At 42.6% G+C, this 21945-nt stretch overlaps 1 protein-coding gene across 1 annotated transcript in view; it reads left to right on the top strand.

Moving 5' to 3' along the window:
• Positions 1-3561: 3561 nt before the first annotated feature.
• Positions 3562-21945, top strand: part of CDKL1 (cyclin dependent kinase like 1) — a 52164-nt gene continuing 33780 nt past the window's right edge. The window contains exons 1-2 of the mRNA XM_059373157.1: positions 3562-3643; positions 4174-4458. Of these exons, the coding sequence (XP_059229140.1) occupies positions 4288-4458 (171 nt within the window). The 5' untranslated portion in view covers positions 3562-3643; positions 4174-4287. The remainder of the gene's footprint in view (positions 3644-4173; positions 4459-21945) is intronic.

Genomic DNA, 21945 nt, shown 5'->3' with positions numbered 1-21945 from the left:
TCAGTAATAAAAAGATATCTAAAAGTCCCCAAGTAGTTGGAAATTAAATGACACACTATGGGCCAAACTGGAAGTCACAAGATAAGTTGGAAAATACTTTGAGCTGAATGGAAATAAAAATACAACATATTAAGGTTTCTGGGATGTGTTTTAAAGTATTGCCTAGAGGGTCCCCTGGGTGGTTCAGTTAGTTAAATGTCTGCCTTCGGCTCAGGTCATGATCCTAGGGTCCTGGGATCAACCCCTGCATTGGGCTCCCTGCTCAGAGGGGAGCCTGCTTCTCCCTCTCCGACTTCCCCTGCTTGTGTTCCCTTTCTCGCTATCTCTCTCTCTGTCAAAAAAATAAATAAAGTATTAATAAATAAATTAGAGCTTAGAGGAAAATGTATGGCATCAAAGGCTTATAAACAAGAAATATGTAAAATTAATGATCTAAGTTTCCATCTTAAAAAAAAAAAAAACTAGAGAAAGCAGCTAAAAGCAAGGCAAGCAGAAAGAAAAAAAATAAAGAGATGAAATCAATGAAATTGAAAAACAGAAAAATCAGAAAATCAACTAAACCAAAAGCTGCTTTTTTTAAAAGATCAATGAAATTGGTAAGACTTAGCCAAACTGATCAAGAAAAAGAGGGGGAAAAATTTACTGACCTCAAGAATGATAAGAGAGAACACCATTATATATCCTATAGATATTAAAAGGATAATAAAGTGATAGTATCATATATGAACAACATTAAAAAGATGATGGTGTAATATTATGATATATGAACAACTTTATAGCTGTAAACTCCAATATCTAGACAAAATAGACAAATTCCTTGAAGATACATGCTATCAAGACTCACTCAAGAAGAAATAGATATGCTGAATAGCCCTATATTTTATTAAAGAAATAGAACTTGTATTTTAAAACATTTCAGTAAAGAAAACTCCATATTCAGATGGCTTTATTGGAAAATTCTAACAAACGCTTAAGGAATGAATAATACCAATTTGATGTTAACTTCTCCAGAAAACAGAAGAGAAGGAAACACTTCCCCACTCATTTTATGAGATCAGTATTATCCTGACACCAAAACTAGACAAAGACATTAAGGAAAACCATACATCAATATCTCTGAAAAATATTAATGCAAAAATCCTCAATAAAATGTGACTAATTGACTCCAGCAACATATCGAAATAATAGAACACCATAACCAAGTTGGGATTATCCCAGGAATGCAAGCTTTAACATTTTTATTTATTTATTTGCAAAGATTTTATTTATTTATTTGACACACTCAGAGAGAGTGCGCACAAACAGAGGGAGGGACAAGCAGAGGAAGAAGCAGGCTCTCTGCTGAGCAAAGAGCCAGACATGGGGAATCCAGGACCCTGGGATCATGACCTGAGCTGAAAGCAGACACTTAAAGGACTGAGCCACCTGCCCCTGTTTTGTTTTGTTTTTGATATTTTATTTATTTATTTGACAGAGAGAGAGAGAGAACATGAGAAGGGAGAGGGGCAGAGGGAGAGAGAGAAGCAGACTCCCTGCTGAGCAATGAGACCAACTCAGTCTTACAGCCTCCGAGATCATGACCTGAGCCAAAATCAGACACTTAACTGAATGAGCCACCCAGGTGCCCCTCAACATTTTAAAATCTATGAATGCAATTCACTGTATCAACAGACTAAATAAGAAAAATCATGCTCGGGTACTTACCTCCTAAGATCAGTCACAGAAATGTCTGCTCTCACCATTCCTGTTTGATGTCACATGGGAGGACCTATCAAGTGCAGGATGGCAAGAAAAAGAAAAGGTATACCAGTTAGGAAGAACTAAACCTATCCATGTTTGCTGGTGACGTGACTGCCTACATAGAAAATCCCAAGGAATTTACAAAAAGCTAGAACTTGTGAGAAAACATCCAGAAGGTAAATAAGCATACGAAAAACTGCTCAGCATTAGTTATTAAGAAAATGCAAATTAAAACCACAAGAGACAATTACCTATTAGAATGGCTAAAACCAAAAGACATGAATAGGAGTGTTGGCAAAGATGCAGAGTAATTGGAACATTGCTGGCAGAAACGTAAAATGGCATAGTCACTTTGGAAAACAATTTGGCAATTACTTACAATAACATGTACTTATCCTGTGACCCAGCAGTACTCCTCCTAAGTATTATTTTCCCAAGAGAAAGGAAAACATATGTTCACACAAAAGACCATGCATGAATGTTTATAGTGGCTTGATTTATAATCACCAAGACTAGAAACAACTCAAATGTTCTTCAGCTGGAAATACATAAACAAAGTCTGGTTTATCCATATAATGGAATACCACTCAGCAATAAAAAAGAACGAACTATGGACATACACAACTACATGGGTGAATCTAAAATGCATGTTAAGTAAAAGAAGTTTAGTTAGTCTCAAGTTTATATGACATCTTGGAAAAGGCAAAGCTATTGAGACAGAAAACACACCAGTGGTTGCCATTTGCAAACAATTTCTAGGAGGTTCACAGACCACCTGTACCTCATCCCTGGACCCCCATCTATGTGCTACTCCCTGGTCCGGGAAGCCACCCATTCCTCTCTCCCCAGCTCCTTCCTGAACCCTATCCAGATTTACCTTCAGTGGCATGCTGCTTGGTGCAGGATTGGTCCCCGTTTTATAGACGGTCCCCGTTTACAGACGGTATGACATTTTTCTCTCCTCAGGTATCACTTCCAGGGCAAACACCCAGCTCAGTTCTGGGCGTATGGAATGCACTAGATGATGAAGTACTGACTGAGGCAGTCTGCCTAGTAGCAAACTATTTCATTCTTTCCCCAAGTCCATGAACTTCCCACGATTGTGCTCAGACTTGAGTAAACAGGAGCCATCTGGGAGAAGGATGGGAATATGGAACCTAAAACAGGGACACCCGGTTGGCTTGGTCGGTAGAGCATAGGACACTTCACCTCAGGGTCCCGAGTTTCAGTCCCACCTTTGACCTGGGGATTACTTAAAAGAAAAATACCTAAACCAAGCTGGGCTCTGTCCATCTGCGTCTGCCACATCAGAAAGGCCAGCTGCATAGAATTCGATGATGACAGACCGCCAGGCTAATGGAGGGAAGCGCTGACTTTAACCAGTTTCAGTCTTCGTACCTCCTACTCCCTCTCCCCCGCCCCCTGTCTTTCATTCATTCATCACTGGTTGGCGGGATGCTACAGTACTGATCGGGGCAGACACAAAAGCTGTCCTCAAGGCGTTTGTAACCCAGCAAAGTAACCCAGTACGGGGGAAGTAATCTGTTCTCAGACCGTGCGGGACCGGCCCTGCCCGTGAAGTTCAGACCACATGGGGGGTGTCGGGAGGGGTGCTCCCGGCGCAGGCGTCTTCCAGCCGACTCCGCTCGAGCTGCGTTTTTTACGACCTGCTGGAGTCCGCAGTCCTGCAAGTCTCCTCCACCCGCCGGAGAGACGCGCGGGTGCCGGGCACCCAGGGCCGCCCACCAGGGCCCTTCCCCGCCGCCGGGGCGCGGTGGCCCCGCCCAGGCCAGCCGGGGGCGGGGGCCCGTTCCCATAGGGATTGCAGCCCGGGCGGCGGCGGGTACAGCCGCGAGAGAGACGGCGAGGCGGGAGCAGGGCCAGGCCCGGTAGCCGCGGCGCCGTGAGTCCCGGGCGGGGAAGGCGCGCGGGCCAGGACGGCGGGTCTGGGCGCCACGTGGCGCGGCTCGAGGCTGCGCAGCGCGGGCCGGGTTGGGGGGAGGGCGCCGGGGGGGGCGGGGCCCCGCGGCGGGGGGAGGGGGCGGCTGGACGGCACATCCCTGCCCCCCCCTCCTCCCCGGCGAGGCCCACCCGGGAGGCGTCAGGCTCCCGCACATGGGGTTTCGGCTAGTGTCACCGTGCCCGAGGGAAATGAGACCCGAAATGAGAACCGGGGAAGCCCTGAGGCGGCTCATGTGTCTTAGATCGGATGAACTAGAACATTAAACAAGATAGATTATCTTACAGCTCGGTTCGTTTTAGGATGACGGGTTGCATTTTAACTCGCAGGATGTATACCCGGCGCTTAGAATTGGGTTACCGAGGGCACCGAGCTCTAGACTGTCATCCCGGATCTCGTTGCCCTTGCTGAGGGGCGAGCTTTAAGGACATGGGTCGATTCCTAACTGGTTAACAAGTGCCCTTCTGTTCCAGGTGGTTGACGAAGAGCCATCGTTGAGTGGGGCTCTAGTTCAGTCTGTTCGAGCCAGTAGTCTATGTGTGACATTTTCAAACTATGTGAAGATCCGTTTTAAGATTTATTCCTTTATGATGGAGAAGTATGAAAAAATTGGGAAAATTGGCGAAGGATCCTATGGAGTTGTTTTCAAATGCAGAAACAGGGACACGGGTCAGATTGTAGCCATCAAGAGATTTCTGGAATCAGAAGATGACCCTGTCATAAAGAAAATCGCCCTTCGAGAAATCCGCATGCTCAAGGTAAACGGATTCTTTAAAATGAATTTTCAGGGTCCAAAAATTAAAGGGAGTCGTGTTATGTTTAATAAATGTGTTAAGAGGCAGTAACATCTCCTTCCTCCAAGGACATTTGTCCTCAGGGACACAAGTGGGACGTCTATGTACAAGTTGCCAGTTACTTGGGTGGGGGGACACCTGTGCAGGGAAAGGGGGAGATTCACTTTTGGAGATGCTGTGGGTGTTTCATTTTTCTTCCTCTCCCCCATGTCCACTCTAGACCTGGTTCTTCAAGAGCCATCAACTTCAGTTTGCTGGCATTCATGAGTTGTAAACTTCCAGGCCATGTTCTGCTGACATTCTCAGCCCATTAAGAGAATTAATCATTCACCTGTTCTCAAACTGCTAGGAAGCTAGCTGACAGGTTTTCTTTATACCTCACATGTATCTGCTGCTGAACATCATAATGTCCTTTCTCTAGAAAAAAGATTCTTCTTAAAGAAGTGAAATGATCGGGGTCAGTGGGTTAAAGCCTCTGCCTTCGGCTCAGGTCAGGACCCCAGGGTGGGTCGAGCCCCACATAGGGCTCTCTGCTTGGTGGTGAGCCTGTTTCCTCCTCTCTCCTCTCTCTCTGCCTGCCTTTCTGCCTGCTTGTGATCTCTGTCAAATAAATAAATAAAATCTTAAAAAAAAAAAAAGAAGTGAAATGATCACTTTTAAAATGTTTGTTAACCGTAGAAGACGGTGAAATCAGAGCGGTAGAAAAGGGTGTTTGTTACATGCTGAGAGTAGTATGTAACTATAGTAGAAAAAGGCTGCTTTTCTGAATTTCTGTGGGATGAAACCCAAATCCCAACATAGAGTGCGGCATGTAATGAGCACAGTGGGGTTAACTTGGTTTCATATAGTTAGGGCCTTAGTGTTTGGACTTGTGTAACCAACTCTGTGACAAGGAATGAGCTACCAAGTGGGAAGTGAGAGGAACATCCAGGGGATTTTCTCTTATCCCTTTCTTTCTATTTTCTCCAAGCCTCTCTACACATCTCTCTTCCCCATGGCTTGAATGTGTGGTGTTATCTCTGGATAAGGAAACTGAATGTGAATTAGCAGGCTTTGGGTAAATTTAAATGGAGGGATCATAGGAAACCTCTCTCTTTCTGTTTGGGGTGTTCTTTACCAGCAAGATCTTATCTGCTCTGAGAAGACACTTCCAAGGTTCCCAAAACCCACACCCCAAGAGGGCCTCCCTGGGAAGGGGTAAGACCAGCGGTATTTGCCCATCCCATGGCCTGGGGACCCTATGGGGACAGGTTCTCCCCCTTTCTTTTGGGCTGATGGGTGTTTTCCACTTTCTCAGGTTCTCCCTAGAGGAGAAGGTGATAACTGAGTTTCGAAGGACTCTTTTACTCCAAAGAAAAGACAATCTGTTTCTGGTGGAGACATAGTCTTTCTAATTCCGAAGATCACCTGTGAATGCACAATACTGGGTTTCCAAATGTAGCTCCCTGTGTTAACTGAGTTCCTCCAGGATGGGGACCTCTGTTTTTCTGTACAAATTACTAAGTGCTTAGTAGGCCTCCAGCACATGTTACTGTAAATTGAAAAAAAAAAAATGGTTAACAAAATAAACTCTTAGCAAGAGTGGTTGTTGCCAATAAATTAGGAAGTCAGATGTGTTCTCTTAAATAACCGAATATTGATGCTACCTGAGGGAAAGGGTTGTGTGTACAGGAACCTGATTTTGAAGCACAGAGCACCCCATTCTTCAAATCAAGTGCACAGATGTAGACCCTCCCGATCTATATGAGGTGAAGGGACTAGATTATGGATAGAGTCCATTCTTCAAAGCCCTAACTTTTCAGCATTCTGTGATATCCCCAACACAAAACAGGTACTTAAATATTTGCTGAAATGGTGAATTGGAAATTTCTTGAATGAAGTCACATTTTCTCCATTTAATTATTCAGTAAATATGCGTAGAGCCTCCTTGTGCCTAAAACAATTTTTTTCTGTTTTTTGGGGGGGGGTTAGTTTATTAGAGAGAGAGGAAGATAGAACACTCGAGCCGGGGGTGGGGTGGGGTGAGGGGGTAGGGACAGAGGGAGAGAGAGAATGTCAAGCACACTCCCTTCTGAGTGTGGAGTCTGACCCAGAACTCAGTGGTAGGATGCTAAGGTCAGGACCTGAGCTGAAACTCAGGGTCAGACCCTAAACCAACTGGGCAACCCAGGTGCCCCTAAAACAATGTTTATATGAAATGGTACACGCTGTGTTTCAGATGCTTAACCATGGATGGGAACCAAGATAAATTTCCCCTTGGCTCTCATTCCTGATCAACTGGGTTCCTAATAAGCAGGGTCTGTGTCATTTACCTTGTGTCTCCAGGCCTGGCAAGAATCCTCTAAATAACGTGTTTAGAGGCATGTTTGAACTAGACTTTGAAGTGTTTAGGGAGGCATAAAATGAGAAATAAGGCATTCAGGACAGAGAGTCTCTCCTAAGAAAAGGTGCATACGTAGAAAGCAGTATATGGAGGGAACACAGGTTATAACCCTAAAATTTTAGCCAGGATTGCCTGCTGGGTGCTACCAGGCCAGGAGGAGAAGGAAAGGAAAGAAAGCCAGGGCTCAGTAGAAGGAGGTGGGAGGAATTTCCTGGAGTAGAGGTCTATTTTGCACAAAGCTAAACCTTGGTACCAGGTGGCCTTTTGGGTCTGGAGGTTGACTCCAGGGGACATACTATAGTCTCCCAAACAGGAAAAAACTGGTGACATCTAAGCAAGTGTTTTAGGGCCTGTGCCAAAACTGTGAGCCAAGCACAGCTCTGTGCGCCCAAGGGAAGTTTGCAGCTCAGTGAGTTTGAGTTCCTAATACTTTCCTTGCACACCTCTTGCAGAGCTATGCTTTTAATGACCCCTGCTGAGGTTAGGAACCAGGAACTAGGAGGATTGAAGGTGAAGATTGCCTCAATAACCTTAGCCAGAGAGGTGAGGACTGGCAAGGGCTGAGCCCCGGCTGCTCCTATTATGATAAGGCAAGCAAGACACATAGATGAAGATCAGGTGTAGAAGGATTTGAATGTCTGGCCAAGGAGTTTGTCTTTCTCCTGAAAAGAAAGAAGCCAGCCAAGGTTTTTTGTTTGGTTGGTTTTTTTTTTTTTAAGATTTTATATATTAATTTGACAGACAGAGATCACAAGTAGGCAGAGAGGCAGGCAGAGAGAGGGAGGAGGAAGCAGGCTCTCCAAGGGTCAGAGAGCCCGATGTGGGGCTCGATCCCAGGACCCTGGGATCATGACCTGAGCAAAAGGCAGAGGTTTAAACCACAGAGCCACCCAGGCACCCCATGACTGCCTCTCTGCCTACTTGTGATCTGTCAAATAAATAAATAGAATCTTTAAAAAAAAAAAATTCCAGTCATTTCCTCTGAAGCGGATAAGATTGTGGGAACAAATATTCTAGCAGTCAATTGCATAATTTTCAGGGTAGCATACCTACAATGTTTCCCATTCTCAGTGTGGGAGCATACATGAGGCTGTAACCATCCATTGGTAAGCGCTTTTGAGGATGATAATTATTATCAAGAAACCAGTTTTGCTAATAGTTTTAGAAAACATTTTTTTCTGAAAATTTGAAACTTTTCAAATAACATGATTTTGTGCCATTTTGGAAAAAAAAGTGTGGTATTTTTATGAGACAGGTTTAGTGTTTGTACTAATAAACTGCCTTTTTAAAAGATTTATTTATTTATTTTTAGAGAGAGTGTCGGGGGCAGGGGGAGAGGGAGAGAATCCCAAGCAAACTCCACACTAAGCATGGAGCCCGAAACTGAGCTCGATCCCAGGACCCTGAGATCACCACCTGAGCCCAAACCAAAAGTCAGATGCTCAACTGATGTGCCACCCAGGTTCCCCTAGTAAACTGCTCTTTAAACAAAATGTAATTCACTGTTCAAGAGGTCCTATTGCACTTGCCCTTTTAATGTTTAATTCTGAATTTGGTTTTTCCCAGTTACACAGTTAGGCTTTTAAAAATATAAGCATTTGCAATAAGTATCAACAGTCAGCTCATACTCTAAGACATACTCTAAATTAAGTATCATTTAGCGACAGTAATAAAATTATACTGTAATACTGAGCTCAAAGCAATTGTCCTGTCCTTTCTCAAACTTACTTTCCAATGTGGGAAAACAGAAAGAATGCAGTATTTTCAGTCATCATTTTTGCTGAGACACCTGCGCATCAGTGTGCTGGCATGTGTTCATCTGAGTTTATAGAACTCCTGTATGTAGCAGGCACTGTTCTGGGAGAGACTCATAGTAGACAAATAATTTATGTCAAGTGGTGAAATATAAAGCAGGATAAAGGGGTAAAGAAATGATGAAGAGCCTTGCTTTTTTCATAGAGCAGGGTCAGGAAAAGCCTTTCTGATGAATGACATTTGAAGAGATACCAGCAGCAAGTGAGAAGAGATGGTGATTCCAAGCAGAGGGAATAGTGAGTACAAAGGCCACAGGCAAGACTCAGTGTTGTTTTCAGGCATGTTATGGTGTGTTCTAGGAGGAGCAAAGAGAACAGGACATCTACAGCACAGTAAGCAAGGGCAAGGGTCAGAGGAGATGATGTTAGAGGGATGAGAGGTCAGACACAAGGGCCTTCTGGGCCTCAGCAGGAACCATGGCTTTTACTGTGAGTGAGATGGGAACCAACAGAAGATTTGGAGCAGAGGGGTGCCTTGGCATGACATACATTCTTAGAAGGATCCCTCCAGCTGTTTGTTACTCCAGCTCCATGGGCAAGAAGATCGGTTAGAAGACGATTAGAATAACCCAGGGATGAGGTGATGGGGTTTGGGTCAGAGTGGTAACGGTGGAGGTGGTCAGGTATAAGATTTATTCTGAGAGAGTAGTATAGAGGAATCTGATGGTGGGAGGAAGAATCAAGAATGACCCCAGAGTTCAGGACTTGAGTAACTAGAAGAACAGGGATCAGATCATTCACTGGGATGGGGAGACCTTGGTACCCATCTGGCGGAAAGGAAATCAAGAATTCTGTTTTGGGGACGCCTGGGTGGCTCAGTTGGTTAAGCAGCTGCCTTCGGCTCAGTTCATGATCCCAGCGTCCTGGGATCGAGTCCCACATCGGGCTCCTTGCTCGGCAGGGAGCCTGCTTCTCCCTCTGCCTCTGCCTGCCTCTGTCTGCCTGTGCTCGCTCGCTCTCTCTCCCTCTGTCTCTGGCAAATAAATAAATAAAATCTTAAAAAAAAAAATCTTTAAAAAAAAAAAAGAATTCTGTTTTGGTTATGATAAGTTTGAGAGGCATATCTGAGACCATGATGTAGGCATTTAAGTACACAAATCTGGCATTTGGGAGAAAATCCAGATTGGAGAAATAAAATTGGGAGACATCAGCTTAGCAGTGGCATTTAAGGTCACCGAGACTGGGTTGTCCTGGGGAATGGAGAAACCAGTACCAAAGACTGCCCTCCAGCATTTGGATTTGGAGGTCAGTAAGGTGAGGAGGACGCAGGCAAGAAGAAGGAAAAGGGGGTGATCCTGGAGGTAGGAAAATCCCAGGAACAATGTTCTTAAAAGCTTAGAGAAGAAAATATCTCAAGAACGAGAGAATGGTCAGAGTGAGATCTTGCCATTTGCAACAATATGGATGGAACTAGAAAATATGCTAAGCAAAATCAGCCAGTCCGAGAAAGACAAATACCATATGATTTCACTCATATGTGGAATTTAAGAAACAAAACAAATTATCATGCGGGAGAAAAAGCAGCAAACCAAGAAAGACTTTTCTAATTCTAGAGAACAAACTGAGTGTTGCTAGAGGAGAGGTGGGTGAGGGGATGGGTGAAATAGGTCATGGGAATTAAGGAGGACACTTGTTGTGATGAGCACTGGATGTTGTATGGAAATGTAGAATCACTAAATTATATATCTGAGACTATTATTACACTGTACGTTACCTGTAATTCAAATAAAAACTTAAAAAAAAAAGAGTAAGGGGATGGTCAGCAGTGTCAAAGGTCATGATTAGTACAGACTTAGGAGTGGCCATTGACTTTGAAGATGTGAGGGTCATTTGAGATCTTGACAAGGGCTGTTAGGTGCAGTGGTGGGAATGAAAGCTTCGTCAGAGAGGATTCGAGAGAGAGTGAGAAGAGCAGAGAGGAGACGGTGATACTGGCAACTCTTGAGTATTTTGATTGTAGAAGGAAACAGACATGGAAGGATGTGGGATCCAGAGAGAGTTTCTTAGTTGTTTTTAATATGGGAGAAGAAGTAGATTTGTGTGCTAATGGTATCAATCCAGTAGAGAGAAAACTTGGTACTTTTGAAGGGAGAGAATTCCTGGAGCCATGACTTTGAGTTATCAACATGGACCGTGGCCACAAATAGCTATAATAGTGTAATAAAAGACCAATTCATGGACCAGCTAGGAGATAAGGAATTATTTTATTTTATTTGGAATGTTGCTAGGTTCTTCATATACACTCTCCTTAATCTTTATGTAACAGGACCCACAGTTCTCTCCAAGTTGTGGTGCAGAAGAACTTGTTCCGCCTGGGTGTGTAATATTGCCTGATTTGCCTGTGGCCCATGAACCCTAGAGGAAAAATACAACCCCTTTCTATAACTAGGGTTCAAGCATGTAAAGGTATTTTGGATGGGAAGTGGAGCAGATGCAATACAAGCTAGATTACACAGAGAAACAAGATCCCTGCAAGAAAATCCCCTTACATCAGGAAGTCTGGCTTGAAAGGCCAGAGTCATCACAGGGCCTACAGTGGGACGTGAGTTCTGGCTGCTCATAAAGCAGGAGGCTTAACTGAACCCAGCCCAACTCCTGGGGACTATCTGTATGTCCAACAAGAAAAAGGCCATGTGTTTCAAAACAAATGTGACCCGACCAACCCAGAATCATTGTATACCAAATTTATGATGCTGATCCCCTCTCTGCTGAATGAAAATGACAGAACACTTGGAGGAGGAAACAGAGAATGCCAACAGCTGTGGTAGGAAAAATAGATGCTCCCAGAGGAGTCGAGGTAAAGTACCGGACAGCACCACTGTGAGGTACCTAGGCAGACATTCAGCAGCGTGGCAGGTGATGTGGGGGCCTTAGGAATAGATTAGACCAACATCAGTCAAGGCTGAAAGCAGCAACTAGGACACTGTCTATGACAACTTGCTTCCAGAAGACAAGAAAACAAGATACAGGCAAGCAGAAGGAATCACATCTTGCCATTTGGTGACCCAGTAGACTTGGGCAAGGTACAAAGTATCATTATGTAGGGTGCACAAAATATAACAACCTTAGGAAGTGGGTATTGTTATCTCATCTTACATATGGATTCGGATGGTTAATGACCTCTAGTGAATAAACTGGAACGCAGACCCAGTTTTATCTGTCCCCACGACCATACATTGCTGCTCCCACATGTAATCACCCAGTTACACCCAACACCACACTCTGAAGTCTCGGTTACCGTCCTCAGTCTTCGCCCTGCCCTCCTTCCGCCAGGGCCTTAGCTGTGGGACTCATGGCTTCTGTGGACCCTCAGGGGCCAATTTTTACTGGAATAGCAGGTCCTTCCAGCTCTGGTTCTATAACCCTGTAGATTATTTTTATTTTTTAAAAAGATTTTATTTATTTATTTGACAGAGATCACAAGTAGGCACAGAGGCAGAGAGAGAGGAGGAAGCAGGCTCCCCGCTGAGCAGAGAGCCCGATGCAGGGCTCAATCCCAGGATCCTGGGATCATGACCTGAGCCAAAGGCAGAGGCTCTAACCCACTGAGCCACCCAGGCGCCCCCAATGCATGCCCTCTTAATGAGAATGTTATCGCCCCCAAGAGGATGAAAATTGGTTTTTGAGAATGGGTGCAGGGAGTGTGACCTTGAAGCACAGATTACATACATGCATACATATGTTATGTACATACATATATTTCATTGGGAGGTGATCTGGAAAAAAATGTATAAAAGGAATCCTTTGGGGATAAATATGAGGAGTTGGGGAGGTAAGAATATTGAGTGTATTTTGTGTGCCAGAAACATGCTTTCATTTGATTTTAATCCATCATGAATACTGATAACCTACAGAATATTCAGAGCGTTCCCTTTATTCCCCCTATCATCTCCTCACTTTCATTAACCTTCCAGTGAGGCCCTGGGGCTTTGTTACTGTGTGGGGACAGGACCCACAGTTAAGAATTGTGGTTTCTGATCCAGCTCAGAGCTGTTGGGTGACCTTGGGCAACTCCAACTCCAGTGCAGCCTGGAACCTGGCCCACCTCCCTTGATTTATGTCTGTGTTTGGCGTTGCTATGCTGACTTTTTGCTGAGGGGAGCAAGAGCTCACAGTGGTCAAGCAGCCTTAACGGGTGCAAGGGCAGGAAAGTGAAGGGTCAGAAAAAAAGTCGAGGAGAGAAAGACGAGAAAGATGCATGGTGGGAAGACAGAAAGGTGGGATTTTGTACCACAGAGAGGCATTGAGTGTCAAGCACCTCACGCAGTCTGTCCCAAGAGGTTCACTGCTAGAAAATACCAGACCAGAAATACTGCTGGGCAAGTTAGCAGCCCAGCGATGATAAGGTGCTGTGGCAGGTACAACTGGCAAGGGTCCCTGTACCCAAAGCCTTTATTAAGTACTTAATTCCATGTGCTGCTGTGCCCAGGGCCACATTCCACTGAATGCTAACAGAGCATCATGTAAATGCTCCCTAGCATTAGACTCCGATTAGAGAGTTCATAATTTTTAAGGGCTTCTGCTCCCCTAATATTAGTTGAAGAAATATTTCCCCAGTATTCATTGAATAATATTTCACAGCTCACTAAAAATCTCACTGGAAAATTCTGTGACGTTTTGTAGAATTTAGTCCTGCTGTTGCTAGTGTAGGTGCCATTTCTAGGTCAAGTGCATTATTTCATTGGCTTGTCCAAATGGATTTGTGACATATTTCTAGAAATTGTGACAGCCATGTCTGGCATGCTCAGTTATGGTTTACATGAGATCAGAAAGTCAAATGTGTGTGGGGATCACAATAGAGACCTAAAGGAGGAAAGTGGGCTGAGTGTGAGATTAGATGGGGAGGTGGGCATGGGGCAGGCTGGAAACTTCGTAACTTGTCAGATGGGCAGGTGGCCATGGCTCGGCCCACACAATACAAGCCCATGGTGTTAGGTTTTCTGAGTCTTTTTTTAAACAGCCAGAAATCAGAATTTTATGTAAAATCTGGTTTTTTTTTTCCTACCACTTTTTGTTTTGACAAAAAAGAAAGAAAGAAAGAAAGAAAACGCAAAAAAAGAAAATATACAGATGTGGAAAGAATAATATAATGAATACCTCCGTACCCTTCACTGGATTCATTAACCAGCTGTGAAAATTCTGCTTCATTTCCTTTCCATGTCTCTGTCTCTGTCTCTCTCTGTCTCACACACACACTCACACCCCATACCTTCTCAGCTGAATCATTTCCTTAAGTATGCATCATGAATTTGCTAGAATTCTTCTGTGTAACCACAATATGATTTCCACAGTACGATTTCTCAAGGACTCAATACCGTCATCTAACCTACGGGCTGTGCTCAAGTTTCTCATAATGTCCCAGTAACGGTTGTATAACTACAACTACAGCTATGGCCGTAAGCGTAACTACAGCTGTATATCTAAATCCAGGTTCTAACCCTTGACCGCACACTGCAATTCATTGTCATGTCTCTTTAATCTCTTTTAACACCAGCATTTTGAAGCATGCAGGCCAGTTGTTCCTCAGAATGTGCTTCCACACGGACTGTGGTTGTTTCCACTGCAGGCGTGAGGATGTGTCCGCCATACTGGTTCTTAGCAGGAGGTACAGAGTGTCAGCATGGCCTCTAGTTGCTGCTCTCAGCTTTGATCTCTTGATCAAGATGGGTCTTCTGGATTTCCCAATTGTAAAGAAATATTTTCCTTTTTATAGTTAGTGTGTGATCTGTGGGGAGATATGCTGAGATGGTGTGACCACCTTGTGTCCCAACAACTTTCACCCAGTGATCTTTGCTTGAATCAATTATAGGAAGAGTTCTTGTAAAATGGTGATTTTCAAAATTCTTTCTACATTCATTACTTATGGTTTTTCTGTTAGGGGAAAACAAACAAACAAAAAAAACCACTTTCCTTCACATACCACCTGTGCCCACCTCATACACACTCTTTAGTATCACAGAGAATTTGTGGACTTTTTAAAAAATTCAACTTGTTACAAACCATCGTTGTGATTCTTCTTTTTGATTCTCAAATGGTCACACATTTTATCCTGCTCCTTTGTTCTGACAGACACTACTGTTCCTTGAGTACTTTTTTTTTTTTAAAGAATTTATTTATTTATTTGTCAGAGAGAGAAACAGAGAAAGAGCACAAGCACAGGAAGTAGCAGGCAGAGGGAGAAGCAGGCTCCCTACCCAGCAGGGAACCCAGTGCAGAGCTGGATCCCAGGATCCTGGGACTGTGACAGAGACAAAGGCAGAATCTTAACCGACCGATCCTCCCAGACATCCCACCTTGAGTACTTCTTTCCTATGTGTGACAGCAAAGTCTACCAGGCTCATCCCGCCTCAGCTCTGGAATCAACCATTTTCCCAAGGAGCCCTGGTTCCTTTTAGTGAGAATGAAAGGTGACTTTAAAAATGTTGACAATGAATTTTTTAAAATGTCAAAGGCCGTTCAGGCCAAACAGAACCCATCTGCCGATGATACTTGGCCCACAGACTCCATTTTGGGCCTTTGGATTGTAAAGCTTTCACTATATGCAGATGTTCTCCTTACAGACTGGCAGATCTGGCCCCTTGAGGTTCATTACTAATACATAGATAGATGTTGGGAGTTCATGGGAACTGGCTGTCAATAGTGTGGAAGGCAAAGCAGAGCATTCCCTTGCCCACAGTGATAGAAACCCAACAAATCCCCCTTGTTATCCTCCTTCCTGATTTGTTCAACAGGGACACCTGTTTAATTTTAATTTTACAAGATAACATACTGACTGCAAATAGTAACGGGCTGTTTTTGTTTGTCTATTATAAGAATTTAGGGCTTAGCTCACAACTTGTTTATACAGAAAGATTATATTTCTGCTGTGTAATGAACCCCTAAGTAATAAAGCCGCCACACAAATACTTCAGAAACAAAAGCAGAAATCAACAGGCTGGCAGCTCATTACCTTCATAGAGACCCTGAGTTCGTAGGGAGATTAACTACATGCCAGTATGTGTCAGTGTCCTCAGTGCTCCTACCCACCAGCCTGCCTGCACCTTAGACTGTAGAAATAAAACAGCGCAGAGCAGGAGAAAGGAAGTGGTTTTAATAGTGCACATCGATAAAATAATATAATTGTGCTATTACTTTTTTGGCCACTTAAATTACTTGTATTTTCAGCAAAGGAAATTTTAAGGGGACAACCCATGTTACAGATAGTCATTATCAAATAATGAAACCTTGCTAGAAGGAACTACTTTTCATACCAAATGGAAAAAATTTTTAATGCACCAGGCTTGTATTTAATTTCTCTTTAAATTTTTTTACTGTTTTAATTCACCCTTTCATTTGGGAGGACCAATGTCTTAGACACAAATTTGCTTTCATAGGCATATGTTCTTGCTAATTATTAACCTTCTTTATTACTTATTAACTTTAAAAAGCACTGTGGTAAAAATACAATTTTATAAACTGGCCTGGTTGAAAAATTGGAGCTTAATTCCTCTTTCTGTTAAAATAATGCAAAGTGGGGGTGCCTGGGTGGCTCAGTGGGTTAAAGCCTCTGCCTTCGGCTCAGGTCATGATCTCAGGGTCTTGGGATCAAGTCCCGCATCAGGCTCTCTGCTCAGCAGGGAGCCTGCTTCCTCCTCTTTCTCTCTGCCTGCCTCTCTGCCTACTTGTGATTTCTCTCTCTGTAAAATAAATAAATAAAATCTTAAAAAATAATAATGCAAAGTGACTTCTACACCAGTGGAAGCTATCAACTTCTATATAAACTGAACAAATAATTTATTTCGTAACTGTCAGTACGTTGATGCATTAATTTTTGGCTCTGCCATTGTTAATTTTCATTTTGACCACAATTTGTACTATTGCTTCTTTTCTGGAACTTTCCATATACTTTATTAATCAACAAAACAAATGGAGCATCCACTGTGCACATCCTTAGCCTGTGCTGAGTCTTGAGAGGAACCCAGAAGGGATCTCAGCCTAGGTCAGTGGCCAGAGGACCAGCCTGGTATACTGTTCCATCCATGCTGTCTACAGGAAACCTACCATAAATAAACTTCAGGCTCCTCTCCACCTCTCCACCCAGGTACTCTCCCACTCCATATGTCACATTCTTTCCTTCTCTAGTTGTCTCCAAAACAAAATATTAGCTAGGGTGTCTACAGTGGGATTCTTGGCATTTGGAGGACACACGAGATGAAGACGGCTTTCCTTTATCAAAAGTGCTAAAAAAAAAAAAAAAAAGCCACCTGGGTGGCTCAGTGGGTTAAGCCTCTGCCTTTGGTTCAAGTCCTGATCCCAGGTCCTGGGATTGAGCCCCTGTATCGGGCTCTCTACTCACCGGGGAGCCTGCTTCCTCCTCTCTCTCTCTCTCTCTGCCTCTGTGCCTACTTGTGATCTCTGTCAAATAAATAAATAAAATCTTTTTTTTTTTTTCAAGTGCTAAGGAATGATTCCTTGGCAACACCATGGGGGATGCAGAATATTTTCCTCTAGGCTGAAGAGGGTGGTAGTAATTCAATAGCTTTTTAAATAATGAAAATATCCCTCCACCCAAGGTAATGTATTAACTAGCTCTCTGAAACTAACTTCAAAATATTTATTTTGGTTTGGGGCACCTGGGTGGCTCAGTGGGTTAAAGCCTCTGCATTTGGCTCAGGTCATGATCTTAGGGTCCTGGGATCGAGCCCTGCATTGGGCTCTCTGCTCAGCAGGGAGCATGCTTCCTCCTCTCTCTCTCTGCCTGCCTCTCTGCCTACTTGTAATCTCTAGCAAATAAATAAATAAAATCTTAAAAAAAAAAAAGATGCTGAATGTGGACTGCTGTCCTTTCCACAAAAAGTGAACCGCTTTTGATCCTCCTTACTGGTAGAGATTGGGAAGAATACATTCATCAGATCGATGATGAATGTGTGACCTGATGAATTGCATATCAGATGCCAGAGACTGTGTAGATCTGTGCTTTTATTAATATAGGATATATTTCTGGAAGTGGTGTGCTGGGTAAGATGGGGACTGTGTATGTGTTTCAGTGCACTTTATTTTTTAGAACAGTTTTAGATGTACAGAAAAGTTGAGAAGATTGTGCAGAGAATTCCCATATTCCCTGCACCCAATTCCACCTGTGATTAGCATCTTACAAGTATGATACGTTTGTTATAACTAATGAACCGGTGTGACATGTTATCATTAATTAAAGTCAGCACTTCACTCACATTTCCTTAGTTTTTATCTAATGTCCTTTTTCTGTGCCAGGATCCCATCTAGGACACCACATTACGTTTAGTTGTCAGTGTCCCTTGGCTTCTCTTGCCTTGGCCATTTTATTTTTATTTTTATTTTTTTAAATTTTTATTTATTTATTTGACAGAGATCACAAGTAGGCAGAGAGAGAGAGACGGAAGCAGGCTCTCCGCCGAGCAAAGAGCCCGATGTGGGGCTCGATCCCAGAACTCCGGGATCATGACCTGAGCCGAAGGCAGAGGCTTTAACCCACTGAGCCATCCAGGAGCCCCAACCTTGGCCATTTTAGACTTTCTGTGTATTTAATGGCCATGACAGTTTTAAGAAGTACTGGTCAGGTACTTTATCACATTCTGCTTTCTCACAGAGGATTCCCCAACCTCCTAAATGTTTTTTTTTTTTCTTTTTTTAATTTGCCTACATTAAGGTCCACTCTTTGTGCTGTAACATTCTGTGGGTTTTAAGAAATGCATAATGTCATGTATTCTCCATTACAGCATCAGGCAGAATAATTTCATTGCCCTAAAAATCATGTTTCACATGTGGGTTTTCCCCCATGTCCTCTGAATTCCTAGCAATCACTGATCTTTTTACTGTCCCCATAGTTTTGCTTTTTCCAGAATGTCATATAATTGGAATTGTACAATATGTCATCTTTTCAGACTAGCTTCCTTGACTTCACAATATGTATTTAAGTTTTGTACATGTCTTTTCATGGCTTGATAACTTATTTCTTCTTTTCACTAATATCCTATTCTATGGATGGAGCATGAGCTTGTATCCTTTTGTCTATAGGAAGATAATTTGTATGCTTCGAATTTTTGGCCATTATCAATACAGCTGTTATAAACATTCGTGAGGAGGTTTTTGTGTGGATCTAAATTTTCAGATCATTTGGGTAAACACCTAGGAGCGTGATTGCTGGATCATATGGTACAACTATGTTTAGCTTTATAAGAAATTGCCCGACTGTCTCAAGAGTGGCCACACTGTCTTACACTCCCACTAGCAGTGAAGGAGAGTTCCCATTGCTCTGTATCATCATCAGCATTTGGTGTGGCTGGCAGTTTTTAGATCTTAGCTATCCTAATAGGTATGTAATGATATTTCATTGTTTCTGGAATTTGCAGCTCCCTAGTGAAAAAATATGTTGATCATCTTTTCATACGTTTATTTCCCATCTGTATCTCTTCTTAGGTAATGTGTCTGCTCAGATCTTTGGCTTGTGTTTTCTGGGTATGTTGTTTTAATAAATACTGCTAGTAACTTTCTCCAAAAGTCTAACCAACCAAGTGTGAGAAGATCTATTTCCCTGTATCCTTGGCAACACTTAATGTTACCAATTCGTGAAATGTTTGTTAGGAAAACAAGTCGCTTCACCTTCTTCCTCTGATTTGCCCTTCTCTGACTACTGGTGATATTGTCTTTTCATGTCTCTGGATCATTTATATTTCCTCTTCTGTGTATTACCTGCTTACATCTTTTGCCCATTTTCCCACTATGGTGCCTTTTTCTTCATAGCACATGAAATGTCTTTGTAATAGTAGGGCTGTAGTCCTTTATTTGTCATAACAGATATTTCCCTGCCAATTATTTGCCTTTTACCTTTGTTTCCAGTGGTTTTGTTCTTCGTTTATTAAGAAACCAACATTATTTTATTTTTTTATTAGGGTAAAATACACATAACATAAATTTTACCATTTGAACTATTTTTAAGTGTATATATAGTTGAGTGACATTAAGGACATTCACAATGGTGTGCAACCATCAATGCCATGCAGCTCCAGAACTTTTGTTTTAAAGATCGATTTATTGGGGCACCTGGGTGGCTTAGTCGTTAAGCCTCTGCCTTCTGTTCAGGTCATGATCCCAGGGTCCTGGGACTGAGCTCTGCATTGGGCTCCCTGCTCAGTGGGGAGTCTATTTCTCCCTCTCCCTCTGCTGTTCCCCTTGCTTGTGCTCCCTCTCTCTCTGTCAAATAAATAAATAAAATCTTAAAAAAAAAATTTAAAGATTGATTTATTTACTTTAGAGAGAGAGCATGCACATCACGGGGGGAGGAGTAGAGGGAGCCAATTCTCAAGCAGACTCCCTGCTGAGTGTGGAGCCCAACCTGGGGCCCGATCCCACCACCCATGAGATCAACACCTGAGCTGAAACCTGCCTGTTTCAACTGTCTGAGCCCCCACAGGCGCCCCTACAACTCCAGAACTTTTGCCATCTTCTCAACATCATCTTATTCTCTTGTGGCCAAACTTGCCTATCTTTTCTTTTTTCTTCTAGATATCTTGTTTTGGGGGATGTTTTCTTCTATCCCAGGGTCATAGAAAGTTCCTCCTAAAATTTTTTCTAGTATTTCTAGTATTTTAATGCTAGAATTTTTAACCTATCTGAAAATGATTCTTCTATATAGAGTGGTAAGATGTGGTTCTCATGTTCCTAATGGATAGTCATTTTCCCAGAATCAATTTTAAATAAAGCACATTGTTTTCAACTGTATTGAAGTACTACCTGGTCATGTTAATTTTCCATAAATGTGTGGATTTAGTTCTAGACTCTGTACTGCTTCTATTTCTTCATAGCCTGCTGGCCTATTCACGATGATGCTGATGCTGATGATAATGATTATAGGCACTTTATTGAAAATTTTGCCATCTGGTAAAACTAGTCGCCATGACCGTTTTTTTTCCTTGGCAATTTTAAAACAGTAGTAGTTCTGTATGAATGTAAAAGGCATTTTACCTAGTTCAGAAAAAATCCTTTTGGATTCTAATTGAAATCGCCTTATATCTAGGTATTATTTTTATTTTATCTTTTTAAAAAAATTTTATTTATTTGACGGAGAGATCACAAGTAGGCAGAGAGGCAGGTAGAGAGAGAGGGGGAAGCAGGCTCCCCGCCAAGCAGAGAGCCCCACGTGGGGCTTGATCCCAGGACCCTGAGATCATGACCTGAGCCAAAGGCAGAAGTTTAACCCACTGAGCCACCTAGGTACCCTTCTATGGATTACTTTTAGAACTGACCTTTTAAAAATTTTTTTAAAGATAAAGACCATTTTACTTACTTGAGAGTGCAGGGTGAGGAACAGAGGGAGAAGCAGACTTAGCCACCCATGTGCCCCGGAACTGACATTTTTATATAGGTTTTTCAGTGGCATCATTTCTTCAGGACCATACCTGTACTTCGAAAATCCTTACATGGGGTTAAGGTGAAATTTAGAGCTTTCTTTCTGAATCAAAAACAAATTGGGTACTGCTGTTGTTAATTCTAACGCTGAGTTTCATGATGTATTTAAGAGCATTCATTGCAGGGAGAGGGAAGAGTGAGAGGAAATACAAAGAACTTGATTCTTTCTCTGCTTCTTAGTTTGGACAAGCTTCCAATCTTGCTGGATCCCACGTGCTTGACAGGGTCATAATATGCTGATCTGGGAATCCTTGGGAAGTACTCAAGATTAATTACTATAAAGGAGAGGTGCATCAGTTTTCTCCATTATGTGTGAATGTTAGCAGATAAAAAATTCCTACTATATGTCTCTGTAACTAAAACCTAAAGTCAAGTTCAAGAATTATAATGACCTGGATCTCGGAGTCCTGGGATAGAGCCCCACGTCAGGCTCTCTGCTCAGCAGGGAGCCGGCTTCCCCCTCTCTCTCTGCCTGCCTCTCTGCCGACTTGTGATCTCTGTCAAATAAATAAATAAAATCTTAAAAAAAAAAAGTTCAAGCCCAATTAAAAAAAAAAAAAAAAGAATTGTAACGACCTGTAAAAAACATCTTACTAAGACAGCTCCCACTTTCTAAAATTTAATCTCTTCTTTTATTATTTATCATGGTTGTGGGAGAAGAATGCTTTTGAAAGGAAAACGGGATATGATCATTGAGAAAATAGTCTGTTGCTTTTGTCTGCAGCACAGACAGGATAAATATCCCCCAATCACCCTGCAAAGAATAAGAATCTTTGAACACTTGAAGGATAGGAGAGACCATGGATATAATGGTCTGTATACTGGTTAATC

This window comes from Mustela nigripes, chromosome 13 (assembly GCF_022355385.1).
Source record: "Mustela nigripes isolate SB6536 chromosome 13, MUSNIG.SB6536, whole genome shotgun sequence".
Classification (NCBI taxonomy): Eukaryota; Metazoa; Chordata; class Mammalia; order Carnivora; family Mustelidae; genus Mustela; species Mustela nigripes.
The sequence above is the reverse complement of the archived record's forward strand: the minus strand, read 5'-3'. Positions and strand labels throughout refer to the sequence as shown.